Source organism: Aspergillus aculeatinus (assembly GCF_003184765.1).
Source record: "Aspergillus aculeatinus CBS 121060 unplaced genomic scaffold BO66scaffold_61, whole genome shotgun sequence".
Lineage (NCBI taxonomy): Eukaryota > Fungi > Ascomycota > Eurotiomycetes > Eurotiales > Aspergillaceae > Aspergillus > Aspergillus aculeatinus.
The window spans coordinates 197,010-210,870 of record NW_020291530.1 but is presented as its reverse complement, the minus strand read 5'-3'; the positions used below and the strand labels follow the sequence as shown (position 1 = coordinate 210,870).

The window sequence follows — 13,861 nt, the reverse complement described above, 5'->3', positions numbered from 1 at the left end:
GTCCGGTTGTGTACTCGAACAGGTCGCAAGGTCTAAGCTTGTCTTGTGGAGGGTGGGGTGGGGCGTAAGTGGAAAAGAATAGAGAATGTACCAACATGGTAGTCCCTCCCATCAAAACTCCATATCTCGAAAGACAACCCACATCATAGCGCCCTCCAGCGGCAAGGGATCGAGAACTCTCTCGACGTACGCCGGCCAGTCATCGGTCCACTGCAATAGGGGGAAGATATGAGCGTATTCCCAGTACGAAGGATACCATCCCGCCGTTTCCCAGTCCACCAGAGCCGCTACTTCATACTCCTCTTCCTTGGTGACGGGACTCACGGCCTTTCGGACAAGAACATTCTCTCGGTAGAGATCTCCGTGGGTGAACACGGGCGGATGATCGCGAAGTGCTGATGGGAGGTGGCGAGCCAGATAGTCGGAGAGAACGCTGTGACTGTTGGATTCGCTCCACATATTATGGGAGCGTAGTGCGATGGCGCTTACAAACTCTTCTTCCGTCTGAAAAGGACCAGTGACCGCAGGGTCTTTCTCTCGAGAGAAGAAATACCGATGGGGGACGGGTCCCTGGTTGACACTGCCGTAGAACCCGGGCGATGGCAGCGCCCGCATTCGATCGAAGATGCATCGTAATTGTCCCGCAATCGACTGTTTGTCCGCCTCCGTGAGCGAAGGCCACGCCAGCCCTAGAGAGATGCTGGGAATGGATTCCATGATGAGATACAGCGTATCCTGATCGCGGTACATGGCATACAGGCGTGGTGCTGCAATGTTGAGTCGTTCTTCAACAAAGAGCAGAGCATACCCCTCATTTTCAGTCACAAGGGGGCCGTATTTCACGACAAAAGTGTCTCGGATTACGACCAAGCGCCCCCCATAATCGGATCGCTTGGGGAGGGTGCATGTTGCTTGTGCAATCTCGTTCTGGTCAGGAAGAGGCGCTGGCAATTCACCGGTGTCCCGATAATAAGGAAGGCAGAATGGCATAGTTGGAAGGGCGACTTCTCACTGAATGGAACCGAATGTTGGTAGGTTGGCAAGTTGTTTCAACGACTCTGGTTCACCGCCTAAGCTTGTGTGACCCACCATCCCTGACTGGAGCACTACTAGGCAGCTAGCTATACGGGTCTGCCTGATCCGGTCAAAGAGTGATTGAGCGTTAATTTCATACTGCAACCACTGAAGTCTAAAGCTGGTTTTGTGCTAAATGCTGGATGTAGACATAGATCTTGTTCTTGTGCCAAGGGACCAAGGAGTCAAGGACCCATTTTCCACCGCGTTGGGTCAACGGGTGGGGGGGGGGGGGGTGCTTGAGAAGCAAGATCTGCATCTCCACTGGAAGAGCAACTGAAGTGGAAGAACAGACGTTGTTAATACTCAGTGTGTATGCCAGTGAGCTAGCATCTGTCAACACGGCCGGGGTTCATATTCGCCATAATAAGCCTACCTAGTATTGTGTGCATCTTACTCGTACATAGTAATAGAGGTAGGACGAGTGCCGCCTGGAAATGACCACCCGCCAACCAATCGGCAGGATTCCAGTGCAACCAAGGCTTATTTTATCCGTGATTCGGGTCTGTGCTGCGGGTCCGGTTGTTCCAGGAGCTACAAATACCTCGTATCACACCCACTCCATCCTCAACTTATCTGTTAAGGAGGAGGACATTTACTACCTGTGATAGTGAGAGAACCAGGCCGTTTAGAGTTAATGATTACTTAATATATTGAATATCTAGAGAAGAGTATAGTCATAGTCCAAGTACTGAGCGTTCTCGACGACGATGCTATACTTGAAGTGATGTGGTGAATGATGTGGTGAATTTGTGGAGTGCCTGGCCTCCCATTGGCTGGGCAGCTCACCGCCTTCGGCCGGCGGTTAGATAGGTGTCCAGATAGCTTGAATCCATCTTTCTTCACGCTCTCCTCAGAATTTGATGAAAAAGACAATAATTCAAGCTGAAAGTGAATGTTAAAAGTAGAACTCGTTGTCATGAGTGCAAACCAGTTGACCAGATGGATGTGGTATGATTTTGACAGTGTTTTGTATGCACATGACGCTTAGTTATCGCACATGTAACGCTGCGTCGGGCGGAATGAGACGCTGGGGAACGGAATGTTTGCATTCGGAGCACATCTTCTTCCTCCGGCCACCTCGGCCTAGAACATTCAGAATATTCTTTTATCAATCAGATACGCCCAACCCTTCATCCTCGAGGCCAGTTTTCCAACCCTTCGATTGACCAAGCTGTACAAGCCAACCAAGCTGTACAAGCCAACCAAGCTGTACAAGCCAACCAAGCTGTACAAGCCAACCAAGCCAACCAAGCCAACCAAGCCAACCAAGCCACCAACCATGGGCTCCACCTCTCCCGCACTGTCACCAACAGAAGCAGCCCAGATTGTCGATGCCACGCTCGACAGCGTCTCCCAGCAACTCCGCGATCTAAACCACCAGGCAAGTCAACCCCATCCACTCCCCCAGTAGAACGACACTGACATCCAAGGCACAGATCTGGTCTCACCCCGAAGCCGCATTCACCGAACACCACGCCCTCGACATTCTCTGCACCTTCCTCGAGACGCAGCCACACCCATTCGTGGTCACCCGGCAGGCCTACGGGCTGGCCACGGCGTTTGAAGCGGTATCGGAAACCGCCCCGACCCAGAATGATACGAACCATGATGAGCCACCGACCACGATCAATTTCAACGCCGAGTACGACGCCCTCCCCGGGATCGGCCACGCGTGCGGCCACAACCTCATCGCGACGAGCAGCGTGGCCGCCTTCCTGGCGCTCTCTGCCCTGCTGCGGCACCGAAACATCCGAGGCCGGGCGCAGTTACTCGGCACTCCCGCCGAGGAGAACGGGGGAGGGAAGGTCAAGCTCCTCCGGGCGGGGGCGTATGACGGGGTCGCGGTTTCGTTGATGGGGTGTGTATTCCTGATCCCTAGTGCCCGTTCCTCTCCCGCGAGTGACAGACAGACAGACACTGACTACGAAATCAGACACGGAGGCCCCACCTCCCTGCCCTCCGACGGCGTAGCCGGAATGCCCATGACCGCGCGCCAACAACTCACGATCGAGTTCCGCGGGGCGGAGACGCACGCGGGCGCCACGCCGTGGGAGGGGCGCAACGCGCTCGACGCGCTGGTCAGCGCCTACAACAACGTGAGCCTGCTGCGGCAGCAGCTGCGGCCGGAGGAGCGCATCCACTGCGCCATCCTGGAGACGCCCACGGTCGCGAACGTGATCCCCGCGGCGACCAAAGCGTGCTGGCAGGTGCGGAGTCCGTCGCGGGCGGGCCTGCGCGCGCTGGTGAGCCGGGTCCGGCGCTGTGTGGAGGCCGGCGCCCTGGCGGCCGGGTGTGAGGCGGTGGCCGTCGAAGAGGACGATGGGGAGGCGTACACGGATGTGCTGCTGAATGAGACGCTGTGTCGGCGGTACCAGGCGCATATGAAGCGCTATGGGCGGGAGGTGGTGGTGAGAGCGGATGAGGTTCTGGCCGGGTCGACGGATGCGGGTACGCTTTCCCTCCCTACATTTAAAGTCTCACATTCTGGATTCTGGCTAGAGGATGCGGTGGGCAGGCTCATAAGGCGCGATCCAGTATGCTGAGTCGTTTGTCTTTCGTCACAGGGAATGTCAGCTATGTTCTGCCCACGCTGCACAGCTTCTTCTCCATCAACGCGCCCCCCGGGTGCGTCCCGCACCATCCCTCGTACACGGAAGCGGCGGGCACCGACATCGCCCACCAGGAGGCAATCCGGGTAGGCAAGGCCCTGGCTTTGCTTGGGTGGGACATGATCACGAATCCTGAGCTCTTGGAACAAGCGCGGGCGGAGTTGAGGGAGGGTCTTCTTAGGGCACAATAATCTACGACTACCAAGCCAGTTTACTTATACGTAACTTATTGTGCGGATAGCGTGACATCAATTGAGTAAATGAAAATTACCTACTTATCCCTTCGAGCACTCACAGTAAGCACGCTCATGACAAGAATCTGACCAGAACAAGCCAGTCAGGCATACTGAGATATATGCCTCAGTCACCTGACTCGGTCCAATTCACCCTAGCCATCCATCCACAAGTTCTCATCAATTTCTCGTCCCACCTCCAAGAAAGCAAGCAACCTGCCTATGAGCCCCCCCCCCCCCCAAGAACGTGCCTCAGAGATCAACATCAAACACAAAAGAAAAGTCCAACTAACCCCCCTCAATTCTCAATTCTCAAGCCCCCCGACCCGCGCCGCTAAATCCCGCAGGACAGGGGCGGCAAACACATCAGCGACACGCAATTGAATCCCCGTCGCCTTCCGGACCGCCGCCACCAACTCCATCGCCTTGACCGAGGTGCCTCCCAGCCCAAAGAAGTCCGAGCCTTGGCCCACGCGGCCCACCGGAACGTCGAGGACCCGGGCAAACGCTTGTTGGAGTTGGTGCTGGAGTTCAGTGGTTGGGGCCAGCGATTGACTTTCTTGTAACTTGCCCAGCGGCAGGGCAGCCATGAGCTGCCGGAGGCATGCGCGGTCGATGGCGCCGCAGCGGCCGGTCAAGGGGATGCGTCGGAGCGGGACGAAGAGCGTGGGGATCTTCCAGCGGGGCAGGGTCTGTTGCAGGGTACGGGCTGCGGTGATGAAGTCTGAAGATGCGCCGACGGTGCCGTCCTCCTCGTCGTCGTCGTCTTCGTCGTATAGCAAGTCGGTAGGGTCCGCCAACGTGCTGGAGCTCACTGTGTTCCCCGTGGCGAAGATGAAGGCGGCGAGCACAACCTCCCCATTGTCCTGCCTGATAGCTTCGACGCTGACCAGCCGTGCGGGACCCGGTAATAACGCGGCGAGGACGTGGGCTTCCGTCTCCGCGTGATTCACGCGGCGACCGAGGACTTTGGGGATCGGGTTCGCGTTGAGGCCCAGGAGCCGGATACGGCCGGTGCTGGTGTATTCGGCCAAATGGCCCGAACGGAATACATGGGTCTGGTTGCTGCGGGTCGGGAATCGAGACAGCCAGGGTGGCCGGGTGGCCAGTGCTTCGAATGCACCTTCGTCATGTTGAGGGAGGCTGAAGACCAGCTCCCCAACCGCGTTGAGCGGTGCGAGGTTGTTGGCGTTGTGAGGCTCCACAATCCACGCCCTGACCGGCGACCCTGGCGCATGTCCGAGGAGATTGGGGTCGGAGCGTTCAATCACCTTGGACATGCCCAGAAGGGTACCTGCGCCTGCAGCCGGGCGGTAGAGGTGCATGAGAGTCGTATTCTGCGCCCCCCACGTGTCGTGATCTGACGGGCAAATGGCCTCGCCGGCAAGCAGTAGGGTATTGAGCGATGGAGCGCCGCGAGGTAGGAGTAGACGGGCAATGGTTGGTGTCAGGATGGCCCACGTCGGCTTGAACGTGGCGAAAATGTGCGAGAGCTGCTCGACCCGAATGTCTTGTTCGCGTGGGATACAGAGACAAGCACCGACGGCCAGAGAGCCCAGCACTTCCATCACGCTGGTATCCTCCGCGGCGGAAGCCAAGTGCATTGCTCGATCGTGCGGGTGCAGGCCCAGGCCAGATGAGGACTCTACCATGGTAGGACAGAGAGTGCGAAGGTCTTTGCTGGTTATATTGAAGCTCTTGCTCGTCGAGCCGGGAGGGATGAAGATGGCGCATGAGAGGTTGGTCACAGCCGACCACGTCGGGGCAGCTGCTATCGGGGGTTCATCTTCGATTTCTTCGATAGTCAGGGCTTTCACGTCAGCCGGTTGAAAGGCTATATTAGCATCGTCACGGCTCGTTAACGCGACCTGGGCCTTTAATGTCTGGCACACTTCCGCCAGATATGTTAAGTGTTCTCGACTCAGCAGGCAAAATGCCGCCCCCGTCTTCACGATAGCCAGCATGGCCACCGGCGTCCATTTTCCCCGATCAAAACAGCATGGAACAAAGTCACCCGGTCCTATGCCGTTTGCCTTCAGTCGCGCGGCAAGGACGGACGAGAAGCAGTCCAGCTCACCAAAAGTGAGGGAGCCGTTCCAGGCATCCACCGCCAGCTTGTCAGCGTGGAGCTGACATTGCTGCTGCATCGCTTCGTAAAGACGATCGGGCTCGCCCAAGGTGGTACACTGATTCCAGCGTTCGACCTCCGGCGCATAGTGATCGCTGAAGAGCTCAACACCGCCGATAGTCTGGCTAGGCGTCTGGACAATGCTTGTCACCGCCACACTCAGCGCAGCCGCCACACTGGCAGCTTGCTCTTCGGTCATATAGCGTGCCCAATATCCGAGGAAGCATTCGAGGACGGGCTGGGCCGAAGAGACGAGAACAATCATGTCATGCTGCGCGCTCCCCCCCCCAGTCAGCAAGTATTAGTAGCCATTGAGGCAAAGAAGCGACGTAGCTTACCTCACTTGGGCCCTTGATGCCATGTAGCTTCAATCTAATGGAATCAGAGCCTTTGTGCTCCGCGTCCTCCTCCTGGTCGAAGTTTGGCAAGAAGTTGATGGCTGTGTTGAAGCCACAGTCCCCGACAAGATTCAGCGCATCAAACAGAGCAGGCAGATTGACCTGCTGATAGGAGAGTCCCGCAATGAACTCGGCTTGCATATCTTGCGCCGTCTGCTGCAAGGAAGTCTGCTGGTCAAACTGCACACGACAGATGAGGGTGTTGAGATAGGGGCCAACCGCCTCCTCCACCCCGTCCAGCGGCACGTCGCGCCCATTGGTTAGGTAGGTGAAGGCCACGTCGTTGGATTGCGTGAAGCTGCGCAACACGAGCGCCCATGCCAGCTTGAATAAACTCGCCACGGTCAGGCCGGTCTCGTGGCAAAATCGCTGATATCTATGCTGAATCGCCGCAAGACATACCGACGCCCTTCGCCCGCCGACTGGCTCTTCGGCACCTTCGGGTCGAAGCCGGGGGAAGATACAGGGGGGAACCCCTTGGAGGTACGACTTCCAGTATGCAAGCGTGGACTCTCTCAGGTGGCGCGAGAGATAGCGGGCGAATCTCGTGTACGAGGCTGCAGGCTCCACTAGGGCACGCTCTTTCGCTCCATCGCTGTTGTACAATCGGGTAAACGCTCGTCCAAGATTTGCTATGGAGGACGCATCCATCAGCGTATGGTGGATGTCGAGAACACAGTAGATTGGGCCGTCGTCGGGGGTCTGATAGACCTGGAACTTTGGGATCCAATCCATCCCTCCGCGCGGTGGCACAGGCGGTTCATCTGGCAGCGAAGTTGGCGAAAAGAGCATGACTAGACTATCTGCGACTCCCACGCCCGGCACGGTTTGCTTGAGGACCACCTGCAAGGCCAGCTTTCCCTCTGCGGCGACCTCAAAAAGGACAGTCCGGAGCGTTGGGTGCCGGGCGGATAGCCTGGACCAGGTGCGTCGCAAGCGTTCTATATCGACAGGATGGTGTGGTTGTGTTGCAGCTACTTCCCAGATCGCACGCGTGTGGTACATCTTGGCAAAGCGAGCATGACTGTACAACATGCCTTCCTGGACAGGGGAGCACCAACACACGTCTTCCACATCTGCACTGTGCAGTTTGATCTTGGCGAGCAAAGGCCGGAGGACTTCGACGTGGGGGTCCGCACTGGGCTCCTTCTCGCTGCCAGAGTCGTCTGACTGGCGCCTTGCCAGCAGCTGAGACAAATTTGCGATTGTTCTCTGCTGCAGGATATCTGCGACTGTGAGGGCGTACTGGTGCGGTCTGGAGAGGTTCACCACTCGCATGGCCGCTAAAGAGTCTCCTCCCAGTCTCAGGAAATCATGCTCGACCCCGAACTGCGTCGGGTCCAGGCTCAGAGCCTCTCCAAATAACGAATGAAGCTTCCTCTCTGTTTCCGAGACCGGCATGACCAATCTGGCCCCCTCCCCTTGGTAGGCTTCTAGTTCTTCGCGAGAATGCTGCTGCACCGCCTCACACAAACTCCGTCTCGCGACTTTGCCCGTCAAAGTGGAGGGCACCCGGGCCAACGGTAGATAGACACTAGGAAGCATGTAGCTGGGAAGAAGGGATTCCAGGCGTGCTCGGATACGTTTGACGTCCGAGAAGAAGTCCGGGCTCGCAGTCGCGAGCAACAGGGGGGCGCCTGCGCTGTCCGCCGCCTCCCTCTTCGGTTGATAATCCGACGAGTGGAGGAATAGTGCCACGATCGGAATCTCCTTGCCATTGGCAGGAATGGCTGACTCGGCGATCGTTTGGACCCCATCTCGACAGACCGTCCGCGCATGCGCCTCGATCTCGCCGAGGTCCAGTCGTTGGCCGCGTATCTTGACCATTGTTCCTTTCCGGCCGACATACTGAATGCTACCGTCTGCCGTGTAGCGGAACAAATCGCCTGTTTTATACATGCGTCCGGGAGTGGTCCCGTCGAGCTTTGCTTGCAGGTCGTGCCGCCACTTTGGAGCCTCGATGAACGCCGAGGCGGTTGCATCAGCGTTATCCAGATACCCCCACGCCAGGCTGGGCCCTTCAAGAAGTAGTTCGGCCACTACCCCGATGGGGGCCAGCTTCTGGTGGTTTGTAGGGTTGACCAGCCACTGGCGTACAATCAGCGATGGGGGAAAGGCTTTGAGGTCGCATCGCGGGGTCATAGATAGAGGACTGGGACACGGGAGCCCGGCGTGTTCACTCATCCCATAGGCCTGGATCAGCTGGACCTGACTTGTGGCCGTCCAGCGCTGGAAGTCCTGATCACTCATGCTTTCACCACCCAGAACCAGAGACCTTAGGCTCGAGGGCGGGGCGCTGGCATCCATGCGGCTCAGAAGCGACGGCGTCAACGCGGCCCAGCTTACCTGCATTTTCTGCATTGCTTCGGGCAGGTTGTTCGTCCGGTCGAACTCCGAGATCACGCAAAGGGTCGCACCGGTACTCAGAGTGTAGTAGGTTTCAACCACAGAAAGATTGAAGCTGTAGGCGGCAAATTGCAGGACCCGTGAGTCGGAACGGATGTCCCATGATGAAGCCTGCCGAGAAAGGTACATTAGGGCCTGTTGCTCCATCACCACGCCCTTGGGCAACCCCGTTGTGCCGGACGTGAAGAGAATATATGCCGGTGCTTCAGGATCGGTGTCGGGGTGGCCGGGGTCCGCGGTGACGGAGTCCCCGGCCAGTGTGCTGGGTATAGTGACCACGTTCTCGATCAGAGTAGAAGCCCGTCCCGAAAGGGCTTCGGACGAGAGAATGAATCTGGTCTTGATAATGCCCAGAATCGACCGCAGGCGGTCATCTGGATGCGACGACTCGAGAGGCACGAATGCAGCCCCAACCATCCAAATCGCAAGCTGGGCGACCGTCGTCCACACGCCCTTCTCTGTGAAAAGCGGAATCAAGTCTCTCGGGCGAAGTCCGGTGACCTGACGCAGGTAGCTAGCCATTCGAGCAGCCTGCTGCACCAGCTCTCTATACGTCAAATTCCCATCCCACGCGCAGATGGCGATTTTGTCGGGGTGTTCCGCAGCCCGCTCATGAATGATGTCCAGGATGGGCTTCAATCCTGGCCGTGATGGCCAATTCCGATTGTTGTTCCACCGCACAATGGCCGACTCATTTTCCGCACTGAGCAGGTCCAAGTCGTCGACTCTCCGGTCGGAGTGTGCGAGAACTTCCGAGATGGCTTGACTGACAGTGGAGGCGAGATGCCGAGCTTGGCCTTCAGACAATAGCGAGCTCTGAGAAAACAACAACACCTGCGAAGAGGCTACTGAACTGGCGGCTTCTTTTACAACCAGAAGAAGCTGGAAAAAGCCATTTCTCTGCAAGCTCTGGCACGTCGCAGCCGTCGCACCCAGCCATACGCAGGTGTTCAGCTTGCGGTCATTACCGGACGGTAATGGTGTCTCCCTGGCCATTCGCCGCGTGAAGTCATTGACAGTCTCATCCTTGGATATCGTGGTCTGATAGGTATGCATCTCGCAATCCTCCCCTTGCCCAAGGGCAAAGCACACCGTGTCGGAATCGACAAAGTGCTGGAGGACGATGGGCCAGGCGCTTCGTAGAATTGTTTCTATTGGGATCGCCTCTCTCTCCATGGTCGACACTCGGCTCATTGTGGATTTTGGCGAGTCCACAGGGACCTCATGCCAGGTCGTCGCCTCATCGTCACGAGGCGCACAAACCGAGGTCAGCGCCGGGAAGATCCCCATCGGCGCTGTCGCGTCTCCTTCCATCGTCGTTGTTCGAGGGCAACCGTGGGTAGTTCTAAGGGGTATAGAGAACCATGCCCTGAATAAAGGATTTTGGGAAAGCTTTCCTGAACACGATCAAGTCAAATGTGATCTGCACAAGATGGTGAACGGAGTGAAAACCAGATCAACACGCAAGGCCCACTTGGATGATATGCAAGGGACAGAAGCTCCTCGGGGGGCTGTCCTTCCCCCCCCCTTTCTTTCGACCCTTTAGCTGGGGTCCAGAGTGGGGGGAATCTCTGAATGCGGTGCGCTGTAGTGAACCAGTTTCGACGTCGGTCATCGACCTGTATTGAATCTACCACGGAGTCAGCAACCACGGTCGAGGTCGAGTGAGGGTTACCGCTTTCAGCCCTGATGTGGTCGAGGTTGCAGTGGGGCTCCGCTTGACAGACACCTGTCATCTTCACCATTGCAAACTACGACGAGTAATTGGGCAAACACGACTCATCTGATCATTCTGACAACATGTTCAGCTTTTGTCAATCATTCATAGATTCAACCAAACTCGACGCGATCTTTGAATGACGCTGAGTCGATCAAAATGGAAGATCGGCCGTATATAACGTGCAGCATTTCGATGCAAGCACACAAGGCAGAGTAGGAACTGAGACTTCTTATTGATTAACTTACTACATCTCTTTCTTGACAAATCATCACATCATCACATTCATTGAAGACCACTATGACCCACAAATTGCCGAGCTTCCCCATCAAGGGAATATCCGACAAGAGCGATGTCCAGCCAAGGCAGGACTTGGCTGCTTGGTCCAGCTCCACCAATGTGGAGAGTAAGGTACAAGTTTCCCTCTTCCTCCGGGCGCTGGACAAGCTCCAGAAGAGAGACCCCGTGAATGATCAGCTCTCCTATTTTCGACTTGCCGGTATGTCCTCCCGCCCCTCCCTCAGGATAGCGTAACACATGGGTTAATGAACTGGACATTTAGGAATTCATGGTGCGCCCAGCCAGGCCTGGGACCATGCTCCAGATCCCGAGCAAGACTTTAAGGGGACCGGCGGATACTGCCATCACAATGATTATTTGTTTCCCACCTGGCATCGTCCGTACATGCTGCTCTATGAGGTATTTGCTGAGATTACCCGGCAACGATCAACGCAAAGTATCATGTCACTGATGACTGAATCACTCTAAATCAGCAATGTTTGCACCATATAATGATCCACGAAGTGATCCCAGAAATCACGGATGCCCGTGCCAAGAAGCACTGGACCGAGGCTGCGAACTGCTGGCGTCTCCCTTACTGGGACTGGGCGATCAAACAACCCGACACCAACGAATACGGCCTCCCTAAAATCTTGTCGGACGAGGTTTTTGAGATTCTGGAGCTGGGATCCCGCACCAAGATTGATCCGAATTTCGGTGATAACCCGATGTTCAAATTCGTGAACCGAGTAAGGAATTCACAGGACAAACTGGTGCCCACCCCCATGGGAGATCCGGTGATGGGAAAGTATGCGATCAAATTTGAGGGAACTAAGCTCGGGGATATTCCAGTCAAGGTGAGCATTGGGATTCCTTTTTATTAAGTTCGTACCCGAGACATCCAACACTCTGCTAATGCGTCGTCGTATAGTTTGGCGAAGCAGCCGGCACCAGCCGCTATGCGGATAGCACCGACCAACAGCAATGGGTGCCAGGCTATGACCTCAACGAGAAGGTTGGGGAGGCGATCGTCAAGCACCAGTGGATGGGCGAGGATCCCAGCACTACGACGATACAGGCGGTGGTCTCGCGTCTACTAAGTGACTCATACTTTCAAGAGTACGAGCCATTTGCTTCGACCAGATATTCCCAGACGCATCCCGCCGAACACGTCAAGAACGTGTTGCCAACGGAGCATCTGTCCCTGGAGATGGTGCATAACAACATCCACGAGTGGTCGGGAGGATCACAGCGGGATGACGCTGGTGTACCCACCCAAGGGCATATGGCGAATGTCCCGGTGTCCTCATTTGATCCGGTCTTCTGGATGCATCACTGGTATGATTCTCCTCCTTCCATTCTGAAGCCAGGATCAAGTCGTCTGATCGTCTTCCAGCAACGTGGATCGTCTCCTAGCGATCTGGCAGTACCTCAACCCCGATAAATGGCTGAATGAAGCTGATGGGCTGTCACAAAACCTGGAACCCTTTTCCACGGATCATCACAGAACTCCTTGGAACTCCGTCCTCGCCAGACCGTGGGAGCAGTATGGCTACAGTTATCCGGAGCTGGCGGGCAACCCCAAGCGGGAGGATCTCATCCAGGCCATCCAAGCGAAATACGGCGCGCCTGTAAAGCAACTGCGGCCTGCGCAAGGCAAACACTCGCTACCGGGGATCAGTCATGAGACATTCCAGGACTACATCATCAACCTCATCTATGATCGGTGAGTTGCTCTACTTTCAGGGCTGGACCCTTGATCCCCCAGATGGCTAATGCTCCTTGTCGCAGCAACGCCTTGGACGGATACCCGTACAAAATCAGCTTCGCCCTCCTGGTTGATGAGCGAACCCACCTCCCCGTCGGCGAGGTCTACAACTTCAGCACCCCGCTAGACTCCGATTGTGGCAACTGCCAGACTCAAAAGAAGGAAGGCGTGCTCTCCAAAGCCCAGGTGCCGATCACGCTGCACCTGCACGAAGCAGTGCGTCGCCACAGCGGGGTTATCCGCGCGGTGAACTACACCCCTGATGACGAGCCGGGCTTGCGGCCGGAGTACATGCAGCATTTCCTCGAGGGGGCGCTGATCTGGACGGTGACGACGGTATGTAGCGGATGCCTCCTTTTCCTTTTCGGCCTTTACTTCTCTTGACCTGGCTAACACGATATTATGACAATGACAGAATGGCGGACAAGTGATTGAGCTGGATGACTTTCCTGGTCTGGAGGTCACCGTGCTGACTGCAGAGGCGCAGTTTAGCGAAACGCACGCGGCACGTTACCAGCCTAACAAATACGAGATCTTGCACCGGGCGACTCATGGCAAGCCCAAGGGAAGACGGCATCCACACCATCGAGAGCTTTGAGGTTGCACTAGACTACTTCTTTGGTGTGAACTAGAAATTAATCATAACCATTTGTTCTGGAGTCGGAATACTTTGTTGGTACTGTACTGTATTGTATTATATCATGCTGTAAGACAGCATGTAATGTAACGATGTAACATACCGGTGGTGACACAGGACCGAATCTTGACATTCCAGGTTAAGTTACGGGAAAGGCTGTTGCGGGCCGGGCCTGATCTTCGCCCTCGGGGTGTAAAAGCCGCTTGTTGTTGTCTACAGCACAAAGGAGCTCAGGCGTACGAAGATTTCTCTATTCTCGCTAATTCTATATCAGAAATTGAAGAGAACGGGAGGCACATTTGCCAATTGCCGACTTTAACAGCGCAGAATAAAAAAAAAAAAACCAAGCATAGCTTTGTAGACGGGGAGGCGGGATGGAATGTCATGTTTCGGGGTTAGGGCTAATGATGCGAGGCGGTCCGGTATGAGCGGCGGCATTCACGACTCAGGCCTAGAAACAGAACAGACTCGACGGAGCATTCCTACTCTTTGTTGCAGTTGTTGCAGCTCCGCGGAGTTACTGCCCGCGTTCCCTAGATCTAGCCATTCGACTGGACTGAGTCATTGCATCTGCCACGGAAACTCTGTGTGGAGGAAAAGCCGTGATCA

The 13,861-nt window shown here is 56.0% G+C and overlaps 4 protein-coding genes across 4 annotated transcripts; 2 read left to right on the top strand and 2 right to left on the bottom strand.

Moving 5' to 3' along the window:
* Positions 1-66: 66 nt before the first annotated feature.
* Positions 67-1,012, bottom strand: BO66DRAFT_395334 (aminoglycoside phosphotransferase family protein). The gene has a single exon (XM_025648198.1). It carries the CDS (start codon positions 988-990, stop codon positions 112-114), a length of 879 nt encoding a protein of 292 aa, XP_025499467.1. The 5' UTR covers positions 991-1,012; the 3' UTR covers positions 67-111.
* A 928-nt stretch (positions 1,013-1,940) lies between these two features.
* BO66DRAFT_358736 (M20 family metallopeptidase) lies at positions 1,941-3,893 on the top strand. The gene is made up of 4 exons (XM_025644949.1): positions 1,941-2,458; positions 2,514-2,935; positions 3,011-3,525; positions 3,642-3,893. Exons 1-4 carry the CDS (start codon positions 2,357-2,359, stop codon positions 3,875-3,877), a joined length of 1,275 nt encoding a protein of 424 aa, XP_025499466.1. The 5' UTR covers positions 1,941-2,356; the 3' UTR covers positions 3,878-3,893.
* Positions 3,894-5,161: 1,268 nt separating this feature from the next.
* Positions 5,162-9,999, bottom strand: BO66DRAFT_383216 (acetyl-CoA synthetase-like protein; the record flags this gene model as incomplete). The annotated part of the gene is made up of 2 exons (XM_025646044.1): positions 6,377-9,999; positions 5,162-6,318 (listed from the first exon to the last, which is right to left on the bottom strand). Coding segments are annotated over exons 1-2 (4,686 nt in total), but the record flags the coding sequence as incomplete, so codon positions are not given.
* Positions 10,000-10,517: 518 nt separating this feature from the next.
* On the top strand, positions 10,518-13,219 carry tyr1 (tyrosinase). Its single transcript, XM_025642570.1, has 7 exons — positions 10,518-11,067; positions 11,131-11,267; positions 11,342-11,704; positions 11,779-12,185; positions 12,244-12,573; positions 12,639-12,951; positions 13,031-13,219. Exons 1-7 carry the CDS (start codon positions 10,869-10,871, stop codon positions 13,211-13,213), a joined length of 1,932 nt encoding a protein of 643 aa, XP_025499464.1. The 5' UTR covers positions 10,518-10,868; the 3' UTR covers positions 13,214-13,219.
* The last annotated feature ends 642 nt before the right edge of the window (positions 13,220-13,861 follow it).